The sequence below is a fragment of the Gopherus flavomarginatus genome, chromosome 10 (genome assembly GCF_025201925.1).
Source record: "Gopherus flavomarginatus isolate rGopFla2 chromosome 10, rGopFla2.mat.asm, whole genome shotgun sequence".
Lineage (NCBI taxonomy): Eukaryota > Metazoa > Chordata > Testudines > Testudinidae > Gopherus > Gopherus flavomarginatus.
Window position 1 is genome coordinate 31,489,247 of NC_066626.1, and position 22,097 is coordinate 31,511,343.

The 22,097-nt window shown below is 40.0% G+C and overlaps 1 protein-coding gene across 7 annotated transcripts in view; it reads right to left on the bottom strand.

The window, feature by feature from the left end:
* Positions 1-22,097, bottom strand: part of GULP1 (GULP PTB domain containing engulfment adaptor 1) — a 294,443-nt gene that overhangs the window by 14,861 nt on the left and 257,485 nt on the right. For 6 of the 7 annotated variants that reach the window (XM_050916432.1, XM_050916428.1, XM_050916427.1 and 3 more), the window contains 3 exons: positions 15,350-15,574; positions 11,920-12,058; positions 3,044-3,138 (listed from right to left, as the gene is read on the bottom strand). In XM_050916432.1, coding sequence (XP_050772389.1) covers positions 3,044-3,138; positions 11,920-12,058; positions 15,350-15,574 — 459 coding nt within the window. The remainder of the gene's footprint in view (positions 1-3,043; positions 3,139-11,919; positions 12,059-15,349; positions 15,575-22,097) is intronic. The other variant, XM_050916434.1, reaches the window with a different exon arrangement.

The window sequence follows — 22,097 nt, forward strand, 5'->3', positions numbered from 1 at the left end:
AGCCAAGCTCTTTGAGTCTCCTTTAATAAGGCAGTTTTTCCATTCCTCTGATCATCCTTGTAGCCCGTCTCTGAACCTGTTCCAGTTTGAATTCATCCTTCTTGAACATGGGACACCAGAACTGCACACAGTATTCCAGATGGGGTCTCACCAACGCCTTATATAACGATACTAACACCTCCTTATCCTTGCATGAAATACCCCGCCTGATGCATCCCAAAATCGCATTTGCTTTTTTAACAGCCGTATCACATTGGCGACTCATAGTCATCCTGCTATCAACCAGTACCCCAAGGTCCTTCTCCTCCTCCGTCACTTCCAACTGATGCGCCCCCAACGTATATCCAAAATTCTTATTATTAATTCCTAAATGCATGACCTTGCACTTTTCACTATTGTATTTCATCCTATTTCTATTACTCCAGTTTACAAGGTGGTTCAGATCTTCCTGAATAGTATCCCTGTCCTTCTCCGTGTTAGCAATACCCCCCAGCTTCGTGTCATCCGCAAACTTTATTAGCACATTCCCACTCTTTGTGCCAAGGTCAGTAATAAAAAGGTTAAATAAGATCGGTCCCAAAACCGATCCTTGAGGGACTCCACTAGTGACCTCCTTCCAGCCTGACAGTTCACCTTTCAATACGACCCTCTGGAATCTCCCCTTTAACCAGTTCCTTATCCACCTTACAACTTTCATATTCATTCCCATCTTTTCCAATTTTACTAACAGTTCCCCGTGCGGAATCGTGTCGAATGCCTTACTGAAATCTAGGTAAATTATATCTACCGCATTTCCTTTATCTAAGTAATCCGTCACCTTCTCAAAGAAGGAGATCAGATTGGTTTGACACGATCTACCTTTAGTAAATCCGTGTTGCAATTCGTCCCAATTACCATTGACCTCTATGTCCTTAACTACTTTCTCCCTTAAAATTTTTTCCAAGACCTTACATACTACAGACGTCAAGCTAACAGGCCTATAATTACCCAGATCACTTTTATTCCTTTTCTTAAAAATAGGAACTACATTAGCAATCCTCCAGTCATACGGCACAACCCCCGAGTTTATTGATTGCTTAAAAATTCCCGCTAATGGGCTCGCAATTTCACGCACCAGTTCCTTTAATATCCTCGGATGGAGATTGTCCGGGCCCTCCGACTTCGTCCCATCGAGCTGTTCAAGTACGGCCTCTACCTCAGTTGCGGTAATATCCACTTCCATATCCACATTCCTGTTTATCATCCCTCCAACATCGCTAGGTTCCTCACTAGTCTTATTAAAAACTGAGGCAAAGTACTTGTTTAGATGTTGGGCCATGCCTAGGTTATCCTTAACCTCCATTCCATCCTCAGTGTATAGCGGCCCCACTTCTTCTGCTAAAGATGCTAAACTTGCCTATCATGCACTGTTTTATATTACTTTCCATTTAAAAATAGGCGAGCAACTGACTGATCCTAATCAAGAACTAATTTATTATATAGATCTTATAATACAAAAGCTTAATGTCAACAATTTTGCCTCTGAAGTCAAGTGTGAAATGGAAGCAAAAAAATGCCACAGGTTTTTCAACACCCCTATATTTTCATATGCCAGCATGGAAGATGCCTCATATTGTGTCAAAAGATTATGTAAGAGAAATTAACACCAACAACCAAGACGGAAACATCCTCCCCCTCTACCCCCCACACTCCGGGTTCCAGATACATTTGGGTAGAATAGATTGATAAATAATATTTGCCTGAAGAGACACTTTCACTAGCAGTGGTCTGATGATGAAAATACGAAAGTTAACTTATACAATACCCATGGAAGTGGAAAGGAAAAAGCAACCATATTTAAATAAGGAAATGAACAATTGGGAAAAAAAAGTCTATAAATTATGACTTGAAAGACAACCCCTTGCCCTAAACCAACCCAACAACCCCTTCTTAAAAATAACAAAGCCCCCAAAAAACATTTGCATAAAAATGGTCCTGAATTACAGACATAAAATATAAACCTCACAAAAGATGTCAATTATACAGCATGCTCATTTTTTAAGATTTTAATTATAACAAGTTGATTTAATATTGATATTAAAATACAATATACCAACCATCGCTGACGCTAAACACCCAGGAAAGCACAAGAAGATAAAAGAGATATTAGAAATAGTATGAAGAAATATAAATATTTGACCCAAACCATTGATTTATGCTAACATTCTTTATAGGATGATATCACATGCATTATGCAATCAAATTCAAACTCCTTTGTTGAAGAAATTATTTAAACAATGCTGTGGAAATTCCACAGTAGAACTGTTCTACTTAGGTTTTCCTGATGCCAAACCTCTGAGTGATATTTCTCATGTCCTATTAACTTTAGCTTTGATATTCAAATATTAGTACTAGTGCTGGTCAGAGACTTGAATTGCCAGTCCACAGTAAATTTCAAAATGAAAAAGTTGTTCCAAAATGGAATGATAAATGAAAGTTCAACATTTCCCATGAATCAGAATTCCAAAGTTTCATTGTGACCTTTTCTAAAGATTTCCAAGTCTCCCAGAGCTGCCCATTACTTGGGAGCCCCCAGCTGCCAAGGAAACTGGGCTGCCAAGGAGCCAGGTAGGTAAGCTGACAGAAAACTAGGCAGGGTTCTGTTGGAAACTTGTCTGGTTTTTGCTCGGAATTTTGTCAAAATCAGGATGGTCCTGCAGAGCATTTTTATTTGAACTAAACATCGTTTTCTGACAGAAAATGTCAAATGATGTCAGAAAAATTCCAACCAGCAATAATTAGTACACTTAAGTGCCAAATGCATTCTTTCTAAAGACACTGAGAATATTCAAGATTGCCTCAGGGAGTCAAATGTTCAACTCTGATTGAAGGTCAGTGGGATCCATCCACAAACATCAAAGTTCATTCTTCATTGCATAGTAAAGAACAAATTCTTAACATGCTATAACACAAAGACAGCTCTATGATGTATACTTTACCCTTATTAGGTAAGTGTTCATGCGCTAATGGAAACCATTTGTTGAAATGATAAATAAGTAATTACCTGCATCTCATCTAGTTTGGACTGAATGTCTGGAGGGAAATCTCCTGCTCCACAGCTAAAAGGGTCAAATGGTTCTGCTCCAAAAAGGTCTCTCTCTAGAATGAAAAGAAACATTAAGTCAAAGGTTAGTGACATATGGAAGGAATAGCATGGTTCGTGGTAAGCATGTCTCCCTACAAAATAACCTGAACAACATTTCCTGTAATCCATTTTATGAACAGCAATGTTTAAATATAAACTTGGAAGCTAGTCTGAGTTAGCTTCTTTTCCTCCCTTTCTAAGAATGCTACCAAGCTGATGTTTTCACTTCTTTATTTGTTTTCAGTTATCTCTCTTGCATTTTTTTAGGAATGTTCAGTAATTATCCTATCATAGCCTAGCCGAAGGAAGTTCAGGCCTTATCCCTTGTCTCTGTGAAGGAAGTCCTAATGGCACAGTCCTGCAATTATTGTGTGTGGGAGTTTCATAAATGAAAAAGGTGCAGAAGTGGGCACCAAGCATTCATCTTTTTTTTTTTTTAATTTAATCTATGGCAGAAATAGACTCTTGAAAACTATCCAGTCTTCAGGTCACCTGTTTGTTGCTTCTTGCAGTCAGGTCAGAGGGTTTGCATAAAGACAAATGGCCCTCTCTGTACACACCAAGTAAGGCCTTGACTTGCAACATAGTTCTTTTAGACACAGCCGGTATTAATGGAAACAACAATTAGCCCTCAGGTATTTTAATTTACTCTTAGATAAGAAAATAAAAGACAAATCAAAAAACAAAAAGTAGTGGACCATGAAAGATCAGTTATCATACATGTCCAAAGAACCTGGAACTGAAATGGAGCAATACATCTGTACATCTCTTTCTGTCAGTGCCTTACAGCAACTTCTCACTATTCATTTTTTCTTCCTAACTAGTCTTTGTTTTTCTTAATTGTGTCACTGCCTATTTTTAAGGTCCAGTCAAGATCCAGTATCTTCAATATCACTTTACTATATTAGCTCAGTACTATACTAATCTTATTTCATCTGATTTGTAGCCCAAGTTCATTTATTTTTTCTCTCTCATCAGGTACAGATGTTTTTTTCTGCATAAAATGAGTGCCATGTAAAAATGCTATTCCTAGACTGGTTTTGATAACCATTTTGCTAACACAGTTTAAACGTATTGGTTGCATCACTTGCAAAACTAGGTAACTACATCTGCAGAGTTGCCAGAAGGAAAGTTAAAACTATATCCTATCTTTTAGCCACCTGATCTGCTAACCATGCTATCCAATTATAAAGTGTGTTAATTTAAAAGTAAAGAGGGCTATTGATACCTGTAATACTACTAGCTTTATGTTCTAGCCCAAAATATGACCTGCAACATTAGAGTCAAGAGTTGGGAATCAACAGTCAGTTATGTTACACTGAACAAAAAACTACAAAGTATTTTCTAAATCAAGAGACTGCATGTTATAGTACTACTGTTCATGCAATCATTGCTGAAAGAAATTGCACAGGATAGATGCAGAATATAGAATATTAATATATTAATTTTGAAATCTGTTTATAGAACAGCATGTTTAGACAGCCGTGATTTCGATGGCAATTGTGTGTGGGTGTGTGCATGTGTGTATGATTCACAGAAAATCACAGGTTCAAGTCTTGGCCCCACTTAAGTCAATGGCAAAACTCCCTTGACTTCAGCAGGGCCAGGATTTCACCCACTGATGTGGTTCCCATGCCAGCCCATTGCAATAGAGCATGGGTTTTAAACTAACAATTTAGTATTATTACATGGTTTTAAGATATTCAGATTTTTTTTAAAAGGATATTAGAGTTCTCATAATGTCTCATTGCAAACAACTTAAATTATCATGTGCCACAACATATTTAACTAAAATGACTACGTTTGCATCTTTTCCATGACAGGATCATGACTTTTCCCTTTTTTTAGCCATGATTAACAACTAACCTTAAGTATGTCAAAATCCATTTGAAACAACAAATATTAAGAGGCTATTTTAATGTTTCTGTCATACTTAATATCAAAGTATTAAAGCAAGATGGAATTTGATTGGTTAACCAGAACCTCAGAAGCTGTGGTTACATTACACTCCATGTGGTTATATGATGTGGCCTCGAACCTTAGGACCATATCGTGACCCATGGCGCAGCTCCTTTATGCCAGCAGAAAGCTGTCCATTGTAGGCAAATACAGATCACCATGGTGTAGGAGAATCCTTGGCTAGTATAGAGCTGATGTAACTGGCCTCTGCACCTATGGCTTTCTGTACAACAAAGAGGATTTCTCCTGGGTGCACTAAAGAGATATGGCTAGAGTACTCTTCAGTTCTGGTGATCCCCAGATGGCAGCCAGCATATGTTGGGCAACTGAGGGATGCTCTAACTGACAATGGGCACAAAATCATCATTCTTCTGTAGTGTTCAGGAAACATATGTAGATTCATTACTATAGATATGAGTTATTCTTATTTTTATTTACTATTTCCATTTCATAATACCAAGAAGATGATACTTTTCAGTGTGACTATTGTCCTTGGCAGATAGCTGAAGGCAATCAGTTTTTGATATCATGCCTTACCAAACGGGCAGTGAAATAAAAAAACCCATGGCTTTTGCATTTCTTAGAGCTGAAATATAACTTCATATTATTATTAAAAGGAAGTTTCTGAAAATTCAACTGATATGAAATATTTTCAGTTATTTCAGAATATTTCTCATTTGGGCCCAAACCTGCAAGAAGCAGTTCTGCTCAAGTCAATGGAACTCCTCATATGTGTAAGGGTTGCAGGTTACAGAGTTTGATCAGTAATTTCTCCCTTCAGGTGAGGGAATGGTTTGTTTCTACTGTTATTTATTTTATGTAACTTTATCCTTCAAAGCTATGCACAGCAAGATTTATTCTAGATGAGCTAAACCATGCCATTCATCAGTTTAATTAATGTTCAAAATTAACTTTATGGATACCTATCCAGTGCCATATCGAGTAAACTTTCCAATGCAAATTATGCCTGAACACGTTCAGTGTCTAAATACCTATCTTAGGGTTGGGTTTGATCAAATACTGTTCTTTGGAGAGGACTGAGTATTGCCCTTGTACTTCCACACTCTCTTTGCTGTACTTAAAAATAACATTTATTTTTTCATGACAGGTTTGTGAGTGGATGTAATACTCTGAGTTATGAGAGAAATGGACAACACTGCCCTGAGCCAGACATAGTGCCAGGCAGGTGTTGTGAAAGCTCCCACACACATTTTGATTTATAAAGCCTTGTCCTGAGCAGTCACATTATTGTTGCTGTTCTCCTGAACAGAGGCTGTCAGTTGTGTGGTAACTTTGGGCTAGGTAACAACATTTAGGCACAGCTGTGTGATGGATGCAGCTGCACCCTCCAGGGGATGACCACAGGCTTGTCTCTCAGAGCCCTTCACCCGGCATAAGGAGTGAACCACTACACCCCTTTAAGGGATTCAGCATCCCTGTGTGGCCATCCCGCTCTGTGAGAAGTGCCTCTGGTCTGTAGAAGTGGAAGACAACATTTCAGTTTGAATGTGCAGTACTTGCCCTGTATGAAATGTAGCCTAATAGGAGGTTAAAAATCAGCAGATACTTAACAATGAAACTAGTTTTTTGTTACAAAAATGACAATATTACACACATGCATTACGCTTAGAGAGAGAAAAGTATAAAAGTAATTTTCAAAACAGGATTTAGAAATACTGCACCTGTCAGTTGTGTTATCTCCATGACTGAGAACAGTCCCTCAATGACAGTTCCCATTGTAATAATATAGTATTTCCCATCCTGAGTATGAAGATTAGGATAGAGGTAACACAGATTCTTTTTGACTATCTATGACATGACAAAGCAGGTGATATTCAAATTTGTTGTAAGATAACTTAAAATATGAGAATTTTTTCACCTGGCAATTCCTTTTTGCCACTATGTAAATCCATTATACGCCTACACCTCAAATACTGTGTGCAGTTCTGGTCACCCTATCTCAAAATGGATACGTTAGAATTGGGAAAAAAGTACAGGGAAGAGGAATAAAAATGATTAGGGGTATGTAACAGCTTTCATATGAGGAGAGAATTAAAAAGACAGGGACTGCTCAACCTGGGGAAGAGACAACTGAGTGTATATATGATCAAGGTCTATAAAATCATGAATAGTGTGAAGAAAAAGTTTTATTTACCCCACATAACACAAAAACCAGGGGTCACCCAATGACATTAAAAGGCTTCAGGTTTAAAACAAGCAAAAGGCAGTACTTCACACAATGCACAATCTGTGGACTTCATTGGCAGCAGTGTTCTGAAGGCCAAAAGTATAACTGAGTTCTAAAAAAATTAGATAAATTCATGAAGGACAGGTCCATCAATGACTAGTAGCCAAGATGGTCAGGGCTGTGACTCTATGCTCTGGGTGTCCCTAACCTCTGTCCCCCAGCCCGAAGTGGGGACTGGATGATGATGTGAATCACTTGATACACTTCTCTGTTCTGTTCACTCCCTCAGAAGCATCTGGTACAGGTGTCTGTCAGAGACAGGATATTCTGACCCAGTATGGCTGTTTTTATAGCTATATCAGAGACACACTATGATGATTATTTAAAGGATTCTATATTGTTTATTGGAATTTTCACAAGGAAGTACCTGAACTCAGTTCGTCATCGGTAACTAAAAGAAGAACTGAAAAACTGATTTTTCAGCCCTTGTATTTGCAATGTCTATATAGTGTGGAGGTGAACTTGAAAACTGAATTTAAAATTGAGTTAAACTGAGATTTCTGTGTTCATTAATCCCACTTACCAGACTGGTGAGACCATTCTGCATTCAAATATGTTTTAACTTTTTAAATATTCTTTTTTGGCCTCGCTCTTCCTGGTTTGCTGAAGATCTCTCATAATTTCTCAGTTTGTGACAACACTGATACCACAAATCTCAATCTAACAGTATTATGTTATTGGCCCTACAACAGACAGAAAGATTCTGGATATTTCACAAAGTGGAAAAAAAATCATTGGCTGGTGGAAGCACTCAGTAAACAATCTGGATTTAACTAGCTTTGCAATTCACCATCTTGCATCCTGAGCACTCCCTTTCATAGAAAATTTCTAATTTTTTTTGTTTGCTTTCCTAATTGAAACAAAAAAAAATTTCAAAGCATTGAAATCCTCTGTGAAACAGAATTGTCATTCTCCACATAGCTCTCTCTCATCTTCAATGGGGATGAGTAGAGCCAGCAATTGAGGCACCATGAGCCTGGAAGCCTGGGATGTTGAGGAACTCAGCTGGCATGCTGGCAGAAAACGAGTCAGGTTCTGAAAGCTATCTGTTAGGCAGGGTTCTGCTGAAATCCTGCCTAATTTCTGGGGGAGTATCATCAAAACTGAACTGTCTCTGCGAAACATTAAATTTCAACAAATCAGTAAATTCTGAGAACAAAATGCTTTCTTGGGATTTTACTGAGCAGCTCTAAAGGGAGCCATTCTTGGGTGGAATGGGGTGGTGGATGGGACATGCTATAACTTTCAACAGGAGCCTGCCCCATGAGCAGAGGAGGCAGAAAGGTGCCTTAGAGCCGCCTTTGTATCCTATCTTGAGCTATAAAATCCCAGCTTGAATATAGATTAATCTATAACACAAATTTATACAGAAAAAAGACCCAAACCTGTCCTTTCTGTGCATCTCAAACTGCAATGAGATCAATGAGATTTTGAGAACATAAAGAATATTGCAAGAATATCCCTTATAACTGAAGCATACCAGGCAGCACAAAGAGAGTTCTAGGCTATGTTTGAAAAGATTTCTACTGCCAGACTACACTAATATGATGTGATGCTTAGGATCTGATTCTGACAGTCTTTGGTGCTATCAAACTGTACCAGCTGTCCCACTGAAATCACTGGAGTAAAGTACTACTCAGTGTAAACAAGGGTGGCAACATTAGGGCTACAAGCAATTGTAAAGACACTCACAATACCTCAATCATTCAGTGTCTCCTTAAATTTCTGGTATATGCACGCTTCTTACTCACTTTTCAGAACATATGACACCCTCTGGATTGAAACTGGGTATCCAGTTTATCAGTTCAATTTAAAATTCCTTTCTTTTTCAAAATTAATTCAAAATGGTTTGTCAATAGTCAGATCAAGACAAAAATATATTTTCTCTATATTCTAGCAGAAAATAGTGTATTAATTAGAGTAATGGAATTTGTAAGCATGACTGGTGCTACTCATTGAGTAGATGTTTTCTGAGAACTATCCACAATGACTCCAAGATCTCCTTCTTGATTGATAACAGCTAATTTCTGCCCCATCATTTTGCATGTACAGTTGGGATAATGTTTTCCAATGTGCATTACTTTCTATTTATCAACACTGAATTTCATCTGCAATTTTGTTGCCCAGTCACTCAGTTTTGTGAGACCCCTTTGTAACTCTTTGCAGTCTGCTTTGGACTTTGCCACCTCACTGGTTAGCCCTTTAGCCATATCACTTATGAATATGTGGAAAAGCAGTGGTCTCAGTTCAGAACCTTGGGGGACCCTGCTGTTTACCCGTCTCCACTGTGAAAAACGACCATTTATTCCTACCCTTTCTTTCCTATCTTCTAACCAGCTACTAATCCATGAGAAGAGCTTCTCTCTTATCCCATGACCCCTTAGTCTGCATAAGAGCCTTTGTTGAGGGACCTTGTCAAAGACTTTCTGAAAGTCCAAGTACATGGTATGTGCTGATTGGTCTCTGTTGGTTTTTGGTAGCGAGCCAGATGCTGTGGCCATGAATGTGGCAGAACCAGTGGCCCAATGGTTTTAGAACACTGCAACAATTTGGCTACTAGTTCTGCCACATACATGGCCAGAGCATCTGTAGGAACTTGTTAAAAAATATGGATTTGGTATTTCCTTTATGGACATGTATTACTTAAGCAGTTAATGAAACCATTAACACCAGCAACACCTGACCTCCATGTTAGGTGTTAATGACATCAACTGTTGCAGTAGTATCATGTCATGTTCAAAACTCATGAGTCAGTCCTCAAAAATTGAGCTTGACTTTAAAATCATGAAATTTTAAAACAAAATTAATGTTTGTTCTTATTATCTACGTTCTGTTTTTTGAGCCTTTGAGGTTTATGTTTTCAAGATTTTCTTTGCAACCACGAGGGCTAGAAATATACTTAAAAAAAAAAAGAAAACTGAGATTATGTTGTAACCAGAGGACTCAAAGTATGGGGCTTTAAGAAAAACACCAAACATTATAAAGCTCCATTGCACAATTGCAACACAATTGCAACATTGCTGTTCAAAGGAAATGCAAATACTTTCATCAACTATAAACAGCCTTTCAGTTCACCGTTAAATGGCAAATTCTCTTGCAGTGTTTTTCTGTTAGGTTAAAGAAATTAAAATCAGGACTGATGTTAGTTTCATTTACACCACTTTTCTACACTGAGTTAACGCATAGCTTAATTGGAGTCACTCCTAATTTACACCAGTGTAACTGTGATCAGAATTAGGTACCATTTCTGGTACCTGGTATCTTTGAGCCTGATTCTACTTCCACTGAAATCAATGGGCTTTTGCCACTGACCTAGATGAGACCAGGAAATGGATCTTCATGTGTACACTAGGTGGAAGATGTGCAGTGACACATTCTGTAAAGTCTGCAGATCAAATTGAATCTTGATTTGAGCAGGCAAAACACTAATGACTTCAGTGGACTTGTAGTTGGGCTGAATTGGGTATTCTACTTTCTCTAGTACATTCTGGGGTCAAATTCGGAGAGCTCAGCAACTCTCAGGATATGTCTTCTAGACTGGGGTGGCCAACTTGTGCCTCAGAAGAAGCCAGAATTTACCAATGTGCATTGCCAAAGAGCCACAGTAACACATCAGCAGCCCCACGTCAGCTCCCTCCCAGCCCTCAGTGTCTCCCATCCGCCAGCAGCACTGCTGATCAGCACCTAACCCTCCATCCCTCACTTCCTGCCTGCCGCGATCAGCTGTTTTGTGATGTGCCAGAGGCTTGAAGGTGGGGAAGAGGAGGAGCAAGGGTGCAGCAGACACAGGGAAAGGGGCAGCAGCTTTGGGGGAAGGGGTGGAGTGGGAGCCAGGCCTGGGGCAGAGCCAGGGGTTGAGCAGTGAGCACCCTGTAGCACAGTGGAAAATTGGTGCCTGTAGCTCCAGCCTCAGAGTTGGCGCCTATGCAAGGAGCCACATATTAACCTCTGAAGAGCTGCATATGGCTCTGGAGCCACAGGTTGGCCACCCCTGTTCTAGACCATGCCAGGCAATAAAATGCAATATTCCTCCATCACAGTGAAATGCTGGAAACAGAAAAAACTACTTTCATACTGAGAGTCTGAGCTTTTATCTTTGTTTCTTATGGATAACATGAAAAGTTACATGAACACTATTACCCAATAAACTGAATATTCAGTTGTGGATCCAACTCTCCCTTCTATACCATCGCCATTCTTCCTGCCGCCCCCTCCCCACCAAATGGAGGTTTTCAAAAATATTAATGTTGCGAGCTGCAATAAAGAAAATGTAACTGGAAGTCAAAATACTTCCTGGGTTAACTTAAAAAATCCCAAAACATACTATAAAAAGTAAGGAAGTTTTAATTCCCAACTGTCAAATTGTGAATATGATAGTTTAATCAATTCAGTGAATGTATTCATTATTTAACTTGGCAGGAACTGCAAAGAATTTGGGTCAGATGGTATAAAAATGAAATGGCATTGTCAGACATGTGACTATCAAAAACAGTAAATGGCTTGTCACGAAAATGTCAGTAAACCATTTTAGATGCTTTATTAAAAAAACAATATATGAAAAAATTAGGTCAGTTGTTACAAAACTTACTGATCTCTGCAGATCTACTGGGTACTGGAGGAGGCTGTGTGCCATTGCGAGTAGGTGTTGATGACTGAGGGGATATGGGAGAAAAGGGAACCATATCAAAGATGTCAGTGGAGGGTGATTTAGGTGTCACACTGCCTGCCTACAATAAGGACAATAAATATTAGGGTAATATTTCACATGAAAAATCACAATACTGAACTTTTCAGCATGCAGATAAGAGCTACAGTATCAAAAATAATGGCATGCAAAACCCAGCTCCCGACACCAAGCAAATGGCATTCACAACCAAGAGTTTATGGGACATGCTAAAACCTGAATAGCATTGCAAATTTCACATTTTCAGTAAATCTGAGATAGCCAGAAATAAATCAGATTTAGATCTGAAAGAGCTGGAAAGAAATAACCTTAAATTAGTAAGAATTTGAATAGAGGTATTATTCCCAAGACCCATTTAAGATAACGGGGCAACAGCAATAGGCTATACATTTGAATGTACAGAACTAGTGCCTGAAATTAAAAGATATAATTACAATATTTTTTTGTTACTGATTTATCCTTGTATAACATGAGTATTTATTTGACAACCTATGAGCGCATGCTGTCCTGCATGTATTTTGTGATAAGCAATAACCTGGACATCTAACACACTGACAACATGTAATATTAAAATCCAAAATTAAAAAAAAAATTATCCTTGAATGGGGAGCAGAAAATATTTCATTATGAAAGCCCAGGACTTTTTAGCAGACTTCAACAAAGTGGATAAGCAAATAAGTTACTGTGGTTCCAAAGTCACATTAAAATAAAAACATTAATCACAGCTCATACAGCAGTTCTACCATCACTCCCAGGACACAGAATACAGCGCTATCAGGTCAATACAGAACAGACACTAAAAACAGCTTAAAAATTCAGAAAGACAAACCAAACTAAGGCAAAATATACACCACTGATATGGGAAACACAAATGAAAGTTCAGCTTTACTCACATTATAGAAAACAAGCTTCTGGAAACTAGAAATACTATAATGTGAAATGAAAAATGTCCTATTTCCTAATTACTTGGTAAAATAATTCTCAATTTGCTCAAAATGCTGACATGAAAGAGGTTGTAAACACAGGATTAAGACAGACTGATTTAGTCAAATTATCTCAGTGCTACAACCTGTGTGATAAGCAGCCTTTACAGATGCTGGCTCATGGGCGTTCCACAGCCCTCCTAGGCCACACAGCTGTAATAGGAATGTTGGAAAGGTATTTTCCTTTCGTTAGTAGTTTCTCTGTAGCTCCAACTGTCCCTTCCCAGAGATGCAGCCACAGACAGTTCCATTCCAGAAAAGAAGGGCAGAGCTGGAGATCAGAATGCGATTCCTCAGCAGCACACTCACTCTGTGTGGGATCAAATAAAACCTTCTACTCATATAACTAGGTTACTATTATTATTTTTAACATAAAGTCCATATACAGGCCAGAACCAGCCTTCTCTGCTTCTTGAGGCTACCCAAATATTTCGCTCATCCGCAGCATTCTCTCACTCAGCATCACTCCAGGAGGTGGTGGGGAAGAAGGGGAGATAGAGCAGAGACAGGCTCTGGATAAGAACTCACTGGAGGCAGAAATCTCATTTTCAGTACTTCTTCCTCTCTCACTGAATGCTCCTCTACTCCCCAGTGGGCAGGGTTTTTTTAAAGTGTTGTTTTCTGCAAAAAACTAACCTGTTTCTTGAATGTGTTGACTCTCGGACTTCTACAGACTGTATTGCTTGGAAAGATTTTATATATATATATATCTATAGATATAATCTGTATAATATATAAAGCTTCGGCTGGAGAGAGTCCTAAAGTATTTATTACCTGTATATTCATCTATATAGTCTTTATTCAATAGCCTTTTGTGATACTGTTTTCTCAAAATCACATAAGTCCAGCTCATGAATTTGGAATTTATATTTTATATATGTATTGTAGGATCTGGACATACCCAGCCCCTCTGAGAATTGGCCCATTTTTATTTACATGTATTGACGTGCCTAATTTAAGGGTTACACATATAAAAATTTTGGCTTGTTTTTTTACTTCATTCTATTTAAAATAAACAATTCTAATGCATGTTTGTGGTTAGATTAGAGTTCAACTTCTTTTTTAAAAAATGATTAAATCATATGGGACTTTTCACACACACATGCACACACTCTTGTTGACATCAAGAGGTGTAAGCACATGCACTGCAGAGACACCCTATGGCCCAATGGTTCTTGAGAGAATATTGTTATGTGCAATAGACTCTTGTTAATCTGCTTCTGTGTGTAATTTGCAGGCTTTGTAACACAAACAACAGTAATCAAAAAGTGGGCAGATCTCACACTCCTCATGCAAATAGAACTCCCACTGACGGGAGAGGTGGTTTGTCTGCATCAGGAGCATGATATCAGGCCCTGCATGTATTTATGAGCCATAAATTACCCTAGATTCACATGCAGATTTCCCACTGATGTTCATGGAAGATCTTTGCGCGAATTGTGGCCAGTAGATTATAACTGAGAACTTAATGTTATAGATAGCTCTGCAGAAGCTAGAGAGAGACATAAACAATATTTAAGGTCAGTCTTAAATGAGTCTTTTTGGTAAAAGCTTTTCATTCATATTTTGCTGTTCAATATTCCAAATTCTTGTCATATTCATTGGGTATTTTGATACCATTAATACAACTAATTTTATTAAATTTGATCATTAGTGGTTAATTCAAAAAATAAATGTGCACTATTAAAATCTGGATGAACATGAGAAGCATTTTTATTCAGTAAACACATGCAGAAAGCCATGATAATGTTTGCCAAATACAGCCAAATGTCATTTGCAAATGGAAAAAAGGTTGTGAGTATTGACAAATTGTTATGAGAAGGCAGTCAATATGCATGTTACAGATCATTTTAGAATAAAATAATTTGCAGCCTTCATTTTGCACAGAGTTCATTTAAACTATAGTAAAAAAATATAATGGCTGATTGCTCTTCTGGCTAATCAATACTTTCTCACTTACCCAAGTTCTCTTTCTACTGAAAAAATTAAAGCCCTCCAAATCAGACTTTTGGGACACTGTCTTGAATAATGTAAATAGCTATTATTAGTATAATTACTCTACCAAAATAGCAAACTAGTCCAATAAATATAGCACATACAGGTAAACCATTAGAATGTAAAGAAAAAGGAATGTTAAAAAGTTGGGAAAATAGGGTATTATCTTAAGGATATGATGCAGGCACTATAGAACATCTCAGAAAGTCTCCATATTTTAACCGTACCCAGACAAAACCTACAATACATCTGATCTGTCCTTTAACCACTGTACAAAATGTATATTTTAATACAATCAACACACAACAGAGAACATGGGAAAATAGAAAAAAAAAGTTTTTGCACAGCAGGATTACACGAGGTCTTGGGATGCTGTATTCATTGACTGGCTTTGGAAGACCACTTTTTGAAGGTGGTGGTGTTAATAGTCCAGATGATAGTCTGGAGTCAGGAGAGCTCATAGGAGTAAGTGTAATGGAAGAGATATCTAAACAAGGAGTTGAATCCTCATTATTACACCAGAAAAAGGTGGAGGGTCTTTGAAACATATGTTGATCATTATCAGACTTTATGTGCAGCAGCTGTAAAGGAATCACAGAAAGAGAAAATATTCTAAGGAATAGAAAGTGGTAGCATAAGGGAAAGAAAAAATGCACATTTTATATTTTAAAAATTTGTTTGCAAATCGCTGTTCAACAGAAAGCTAAAGAATTTTTTTTGTAAATGAAAAAAGAACCTTAAAAACCCATAGTCATAAAAGGTATTCCAGTATTGGTGGGAACAAATAAGATTCAAATAAGATATTAAAAACTGAATCAAAATACCATGAATATATTTTCAAATATGGGCACAATGGGTTGCACCCACAAAAATCTTCATGCAACAATATATCTACAAAACCCCGTACTTGCACATGCAAAACAATAGTTAGGCACATAATTAGGGAGGAAAGTTGTTGTGGTTAAAGTACAGGCCAGAATCTGGTTCACTGTTATGTTAATATACAGTTCCATTGACCATTTCTTTTTACCCCCAAAATAAAAAAATAATTCATATAATAAAATCCTCATACAATAAAAAAGCCTGCTATGTAGGCAGTTTACGGGATTTGTTTTATTTTGAATAGAAAGATTATATTGGCTCCTTTGGATACTCAGCTATAGAATATGAAAACTATACAGTTCCTGCACAGAAATATATCTCCTTATGACATTTTTGGTACAATAGCAACTAAAGCACTTTTGACTTGAAATGAGACGCTTTTTACTAGATAATTCAAACAGTGTCTAAGATCTTCTATCACAAAGGCTCAAATCCTCTTTCCTCTAGTACAGGTAAACAGGGTTCATGACACAGTGGAACTGCTGTGGTTGTGCTGAGTGGGGAGCCTCTTGCCGTGAACAATCCAGCATTCTGGGGACTTCTGGCACAGCAGCTCTTTCCAGCTGAAGAGGGGTGAAGCATGAAGGTTCTACCAAGCCTCAAGTCCTCCACACACAACGGGATGAGGGGCGCAATGGCCAGAATAACTACTGCAGCCTTTGAGTAGCATCACTGGGACTGGTCCTTGCCTGCTCTGTGACCTGGGGAGAGGATTCCTCCCCTCCCCATGACCGCTCCCAAACACACAGTCAGCAGGGAATTATGTCTTAGATTTGGTGGCTGCTAAAATGTGTACTTATTCTCATTACTCAGAAGTCTGACAGTAAAGCCTTACTTCCCCGATTTTATTTCTTTTCATTTTTAACTTGTTACTTCCTTTTGTTTCCTGTATCTATTTGAATTTTAAGATTTAAAAGAAGCTGTTTTAAAATTTTCTTTTAAAAAAGCTGTGTTTTCATTTATAATTCTATAGGCTTCTCATTTCAAAAACAAAACACACAAACATTATTTGAAAAGCAAGTGGAAAGGTTTTGTTTGATTTTTCCCTGCCATGTGCTGAGCTGAGGTCAAGGTTCTGTGTTTCCCATGAAAGAAATGATGGCATTACAAACAACTCAACCAGACCAGGGAGTTGACTCTATCCCCTGCTTTAAGTGTTTGTGATGTCATCACTCCCTCAGTCCCACCCCGACCCCCATCCCCATTATAGACATTGAGCCTTGAACACAGGTCCTGGAAAATGAGGGCAAGGTTCACAAATATTTGGTTTGGAAATGTGTCTAACCAGGCACTCTTTGGAGCCAAATCTTGATTCTTGCCCCAAAGCCTGATAAAAACATCTTTGCACAAGTGAAATATGAAGCTGCATATAAAAACAGAATCCTCCTTCAATCCTGCAAAAAGGGATTTACTTCTTGAACAGCCAGTACTCCTTGGCAAGGCTAAGAGGAGTGGGGACTGAAGATGGTGGATCTATGCTGTGAATATTTTGTCCATCTAACTTTCTGGTTTGCCCACAATGACTCCACTCTGTGGGCCTGACAGAGAAAGTTGCAAAGTTCACCTTGCATGGCTTCTTCATACATTGATCCTGCCGTACAACTGAAATTTGGCATTATCATTGCTTTTTGAGTCTTGCCTACACACAGGTGGATCAAGATTTGCCCCTGAAATAATAAGACCTTAAACTGTTCTTTTATGGTTATTTAGGAAACATTTCACTTTCTTTTCAAGTGCCTCAATTTTTCTTGATGGTCAAAGCCATGTTAAGGACACAACTTGGCAATTTTAACAGCAAAGCGGTTTTTAAATTACAAGAGCGCTAAACATAAAATCTACACTGCAAGTGTATCCACTCAATGTTTGTAACTGAAAACAGCAAAACCTCGTTTTCTTATATTAAAACATGGAAAAACATATTTGCTGCCAGGCTGAAACTTTGTGTTCCAAGCCATACAAAACCTAAATATTAAAATAAAATAAATAAATACATAAATACTCAGGAAAAAAAGATTTAAATCATTTTGGTAGAATTTTGAAGAACAACCTCACTAGGCTATGTCTCCAGTAATGGTGCTGGTGTAGAGTTTTCCCACTGTCCAAAGATCGTAGAGTTTGTTAACGTTACATATTACCAGTTATTAAATTTATATATTATGTGATACTAGATTTGAATAGACTTAAGCAAGCAAAATACTGTCTAAAATACAAAACAATCGAGAAGGATTATTCAGTCATCAGAGTCACCATTTGGGTCCTACAAAGTAACCAAGCCGATATCCCAAAGTGTGATCAAACGTATAGTACAGGGGTAGGCAACCTATGGCATGTGTGCTGAAGGTGGCATAAGAGCTTATTTTCAGTGGCACTCACACTACCTGGGTCCTGGCCACCGGTCCGGGGGGCTCTGCATTTTAATTTAATTTTAAATGATGCTTCTTAAATATTTTTAAAATCTTATTTACTTTATATACAACAATAGTTTAGTTATATATTATAGACTTATAGGAAGAGGCCTTCTAAAAACGTTAACATGTATTACTGGCACGCGAAACCTTAAATCAGAGTGAATAAACGAAGACTCGGCACACCACTTCTGAAAGGTTGCTGACCCCTGGTACAGTAAGTACAATGTAATATGTAATTTTATGTAAAGGAAGAGATTTTCTGTGTAACTTTGGATGTGTGGTACACCCTATACCCACCCCTTTTGTTTGATTCTGGTCAACTCAGTACAGTAACTCCTCACTTAAAGTCATCTCGGTTAACGTTGTTTCATTGTTACATTGCTGATCAATTAGGGAACATGCTCGTTTAAAGTTGTGCAATGCTCCCTTATAATGTTGTTTGGCAGCAGGAAGAACAGCTAGTTGGTGGGAGCTTGGAACCAGGGTGGTCCAGCAGCCCCCCATCAGATCCCTGCTCCCCTAAGTTCCCTGTGCAGCAGCTGCCTGCAGTTCAGCTGTGTCCCGCCCCACACTGCCATGTGCTGCTCCTGCCCTCTGCCTTGCAGCAGCTCCCTGAGACTCCTGCTTGCTGTGTGAGGGGGGGTGGGGAGGTAAGGAACAGGGGGACTAATGTCAGTGTGTCCTCCTCCTCCCTGCTTCTGCACCCCGCTTACCCGATCTTCCATAGAGCAGGGGGGACACACCAGGGCTCGGGATGGAGGGAGCTTGCAGCAGCTGCAGTCTCAGCAACCTGATCTAATTAACAGTGCAGTGAACTTAAAGGGGAAATATGCGTATCTCTCTCTCACACAAATGGTGTATGTCTCGGTCTGGGTTGTCTCCCCTCCCTCCATTCCTGCTGCCTTGTAGAGTGAACCCTTGAGGGCTCAGCCAATTGCTAGTTCATCATTTAGCAGTAAGGGAAAATCCCACCCTCTGACTCTGCCACCTACACCAAGCTTCACAATCATCATCACAGTGTACCAGTATTAAATCGTTTAAAACTTATACTGTGTGTGTGTGTGTGTGTGTGTGTGTGTGTGTGTGTGTGTCTCTATATATATAGTCTTTTGTCTGGTGGAAAAAAAATTCCCTGGAACCTAACCCCCCTATTCACGTTAATTCTTATGGGGAAATTGGATTCGTTTAACATCGTTTCACTTAAAGTTGCATTTTTCAGTAACATAACTACGTTACATGAGGAGTTACTGTATAGCAGTATAGCTGTGTTCTATGCCGAATAAAAATCGTGAGTGATGAGACTGGAATCAACTTATGGATTTAATTTTGTTTTGTGAGTAATTTGCAATTGTATACCTGCACTGCGATTTGAACTAGTGTTGAGAGCTTAAACTGATGTGCTGTATAACACGGCTATTTTTCATCTTCTGGAAAGAGACAGGAAGAGTCACCCAGAGGCTTCCAAGGATTATTGTTTTGCTCATGACTAGGGCTTCCGTGACTTTCCATGACTTCTGCAGCTGCTGGTGCTGGCTCAGGGGATGCCAGAGCCAGGAAGCTCCTGGGCCACCAGCAGCAGTTTGGGTGTGTGGGAGCGGGGTCAGGGCTAGGGACAGGGATTGGGGGCATGATTACCTTGGAGTGACAGGTTCCCCAGCTCCAATGGCCCCGTAACTCCTAGGCAGTGGAGGGGCCGTGGGGAAGGGATCTCCAAGCCACCCACTGCCCGTGCCCACAGGCCACACCCTTGCAGCTCCCATGGGCTGCGGTTCCCAGCTAATGGGAGCTGTGGCAGTGGGTGCTTGTAGCTGGAGCAGTGCACTGAGCCCCCTGACCCTCCCCCTGCTGTCTAAGAGCTGCAGGGATGTGGAGCCAGGTAGGGAGCCCTGCCAGCCCCGCCAACCCTCCCCACCCCCTGCAGCAAAAGCAGGGGTCCTGGCCACCCCCACCAACAGTGGGAATCCCAGGCTGTGCTGCCTGACCCCTCCCCACCAGTGGGGTGTCCTGAGTCACCTTCCCCAGGATCCCTGGTGTCCCCAGACTGTCCCCCCAAGCACCCACAGACCCCCACCCAAGTTTTAGTCATGGCAGGTATTTTTAGTAACATCATGGACAGGTTACGGGCCATGAATTTCTGTTTACTGCCTGTGACCTGTCCATGACTGTTACTAAAAATATTTGTGATTAAAATATAGCCTTACTCATGACTCTTGCATGCTTTACCACTATGTATGATGGGAAAATGGAAAATCCTCACCAGAAGTACAGAAGAAAAGGTGTGCGACAGTCCTCATTTGGGGTTTGTTTGGGGAGCATGGTCTACTGGTCAGGACCGCAACTTCTGACTGCCAAGAGGATTGTGTGGAGGGAAGCCCTGACCCTCTCACTCTGTCAGGCTCTGACCCAGGGTTCTTTGGGCTATCAGTAGTCTGGCAGCCAAGGCTGCCCTCCCTGGGCCTCTTTCTCTTGTCGTCCCCCTGGGTCAGCGTAGTCCAAGAATCATAGAATATTAGGGTTGGAAGAGACCTCAGGAGGTCATCTAGTCCAACCCCCTGCTCGAAGCAGGACCAACACCAACTAAATTATACCAGTTGGGGATCTGTCAAGCTGGGCCTTAAAAACCTCTACGGATGGAGATTCCACCACTTTCCTAGGTAACCCATTCCAGTGCTTTACCACCCTCCAAGTGAAACAGGTTTTCCTAATATCCTAGACCTCCCCCACTGCAACTTGAGACTACTGCTCCTTGTTCTGTCATCTGCCGCCACTGAGAACAGCCGAGCTCCATCCTCTTTGGAACACTCCTTCAGGTAGTTGAAGGCTGCTATCAAATCCCCCCTCACCTTTTTCTTCTGCAGACTAAGTAAGCCTAGGTCCCTGAGCCTCTCCTCATAAGTCATGTGCTCCAGCCCCCAAATTTCTGGACTCTCTCCAATTTGCCCACATCCTTTCTGTAGTGGGGCCCCCAAAACTGGATGCAATACTCCAGATGTGGCCTCACCAGTGCTGAACAGAGGGGAATAATCATTTTCCCTCGATCTGCTGGCAACAAGGGCACACTGTTGACTCATATCCAGTTTTTCATCCACAGTAATCCACAGTTCCTTTTCTGCATAACTGCCGCTTAGCCAGTCGGTCCCCAGCCTGTAGCAGTGCATGAGATTCTTCTGTCCAAAGTGCAAGACTCTGCACTTCTCCTTGTTGAATCTCATCAGATTTCTTTTGGCCCAATCCTCCAGTTTGTCTAGGTCACTCTGGACCCTATTCCTACCGTTCAGCGTATCTACCTCTCCCTGCATCTTAGTGTCATCCACAAACTTGCTGAGCGTACAATCCATCCCATCATCCAGAACATTAAAGAAGATGTTGAACAAAACTATCTCCAGGACAGACCCCTGGGGCACTCCACTTGATACCAGCTGTCAACTAGAATCGAGCTGTTGATCATTACCCATTGAGCTCGACAATCTAGTCAGCTTTCTATCCACCTTATAGTCCATTCATCCAATACTTGCTTTTTTAACACAATAAATAAGAGAGGGTTACCAATGTCCAAGGTCCACAGGATACGTTCCTTTCTGGTTGTCTCTGGGATGGGTCTTCCCTTCCCTCAAGGAGGGCCCCTTTGGGCAGCTGTGTCAGTCCTTAGGCTTCCCTCTGCTCTGCACTGCTGGAGCTGTGGGGCTGCAAGTCTGCTCACCTCCAGCTCTGCCACCCAAATGAGCTAATTCCCTGTCTTTTAATTTCTCCAGCAGATGGAGCATTTGCTGCAGTTGTGGCGGGGCTGGCTGAGCCCAAAATAATCCCTTAACCC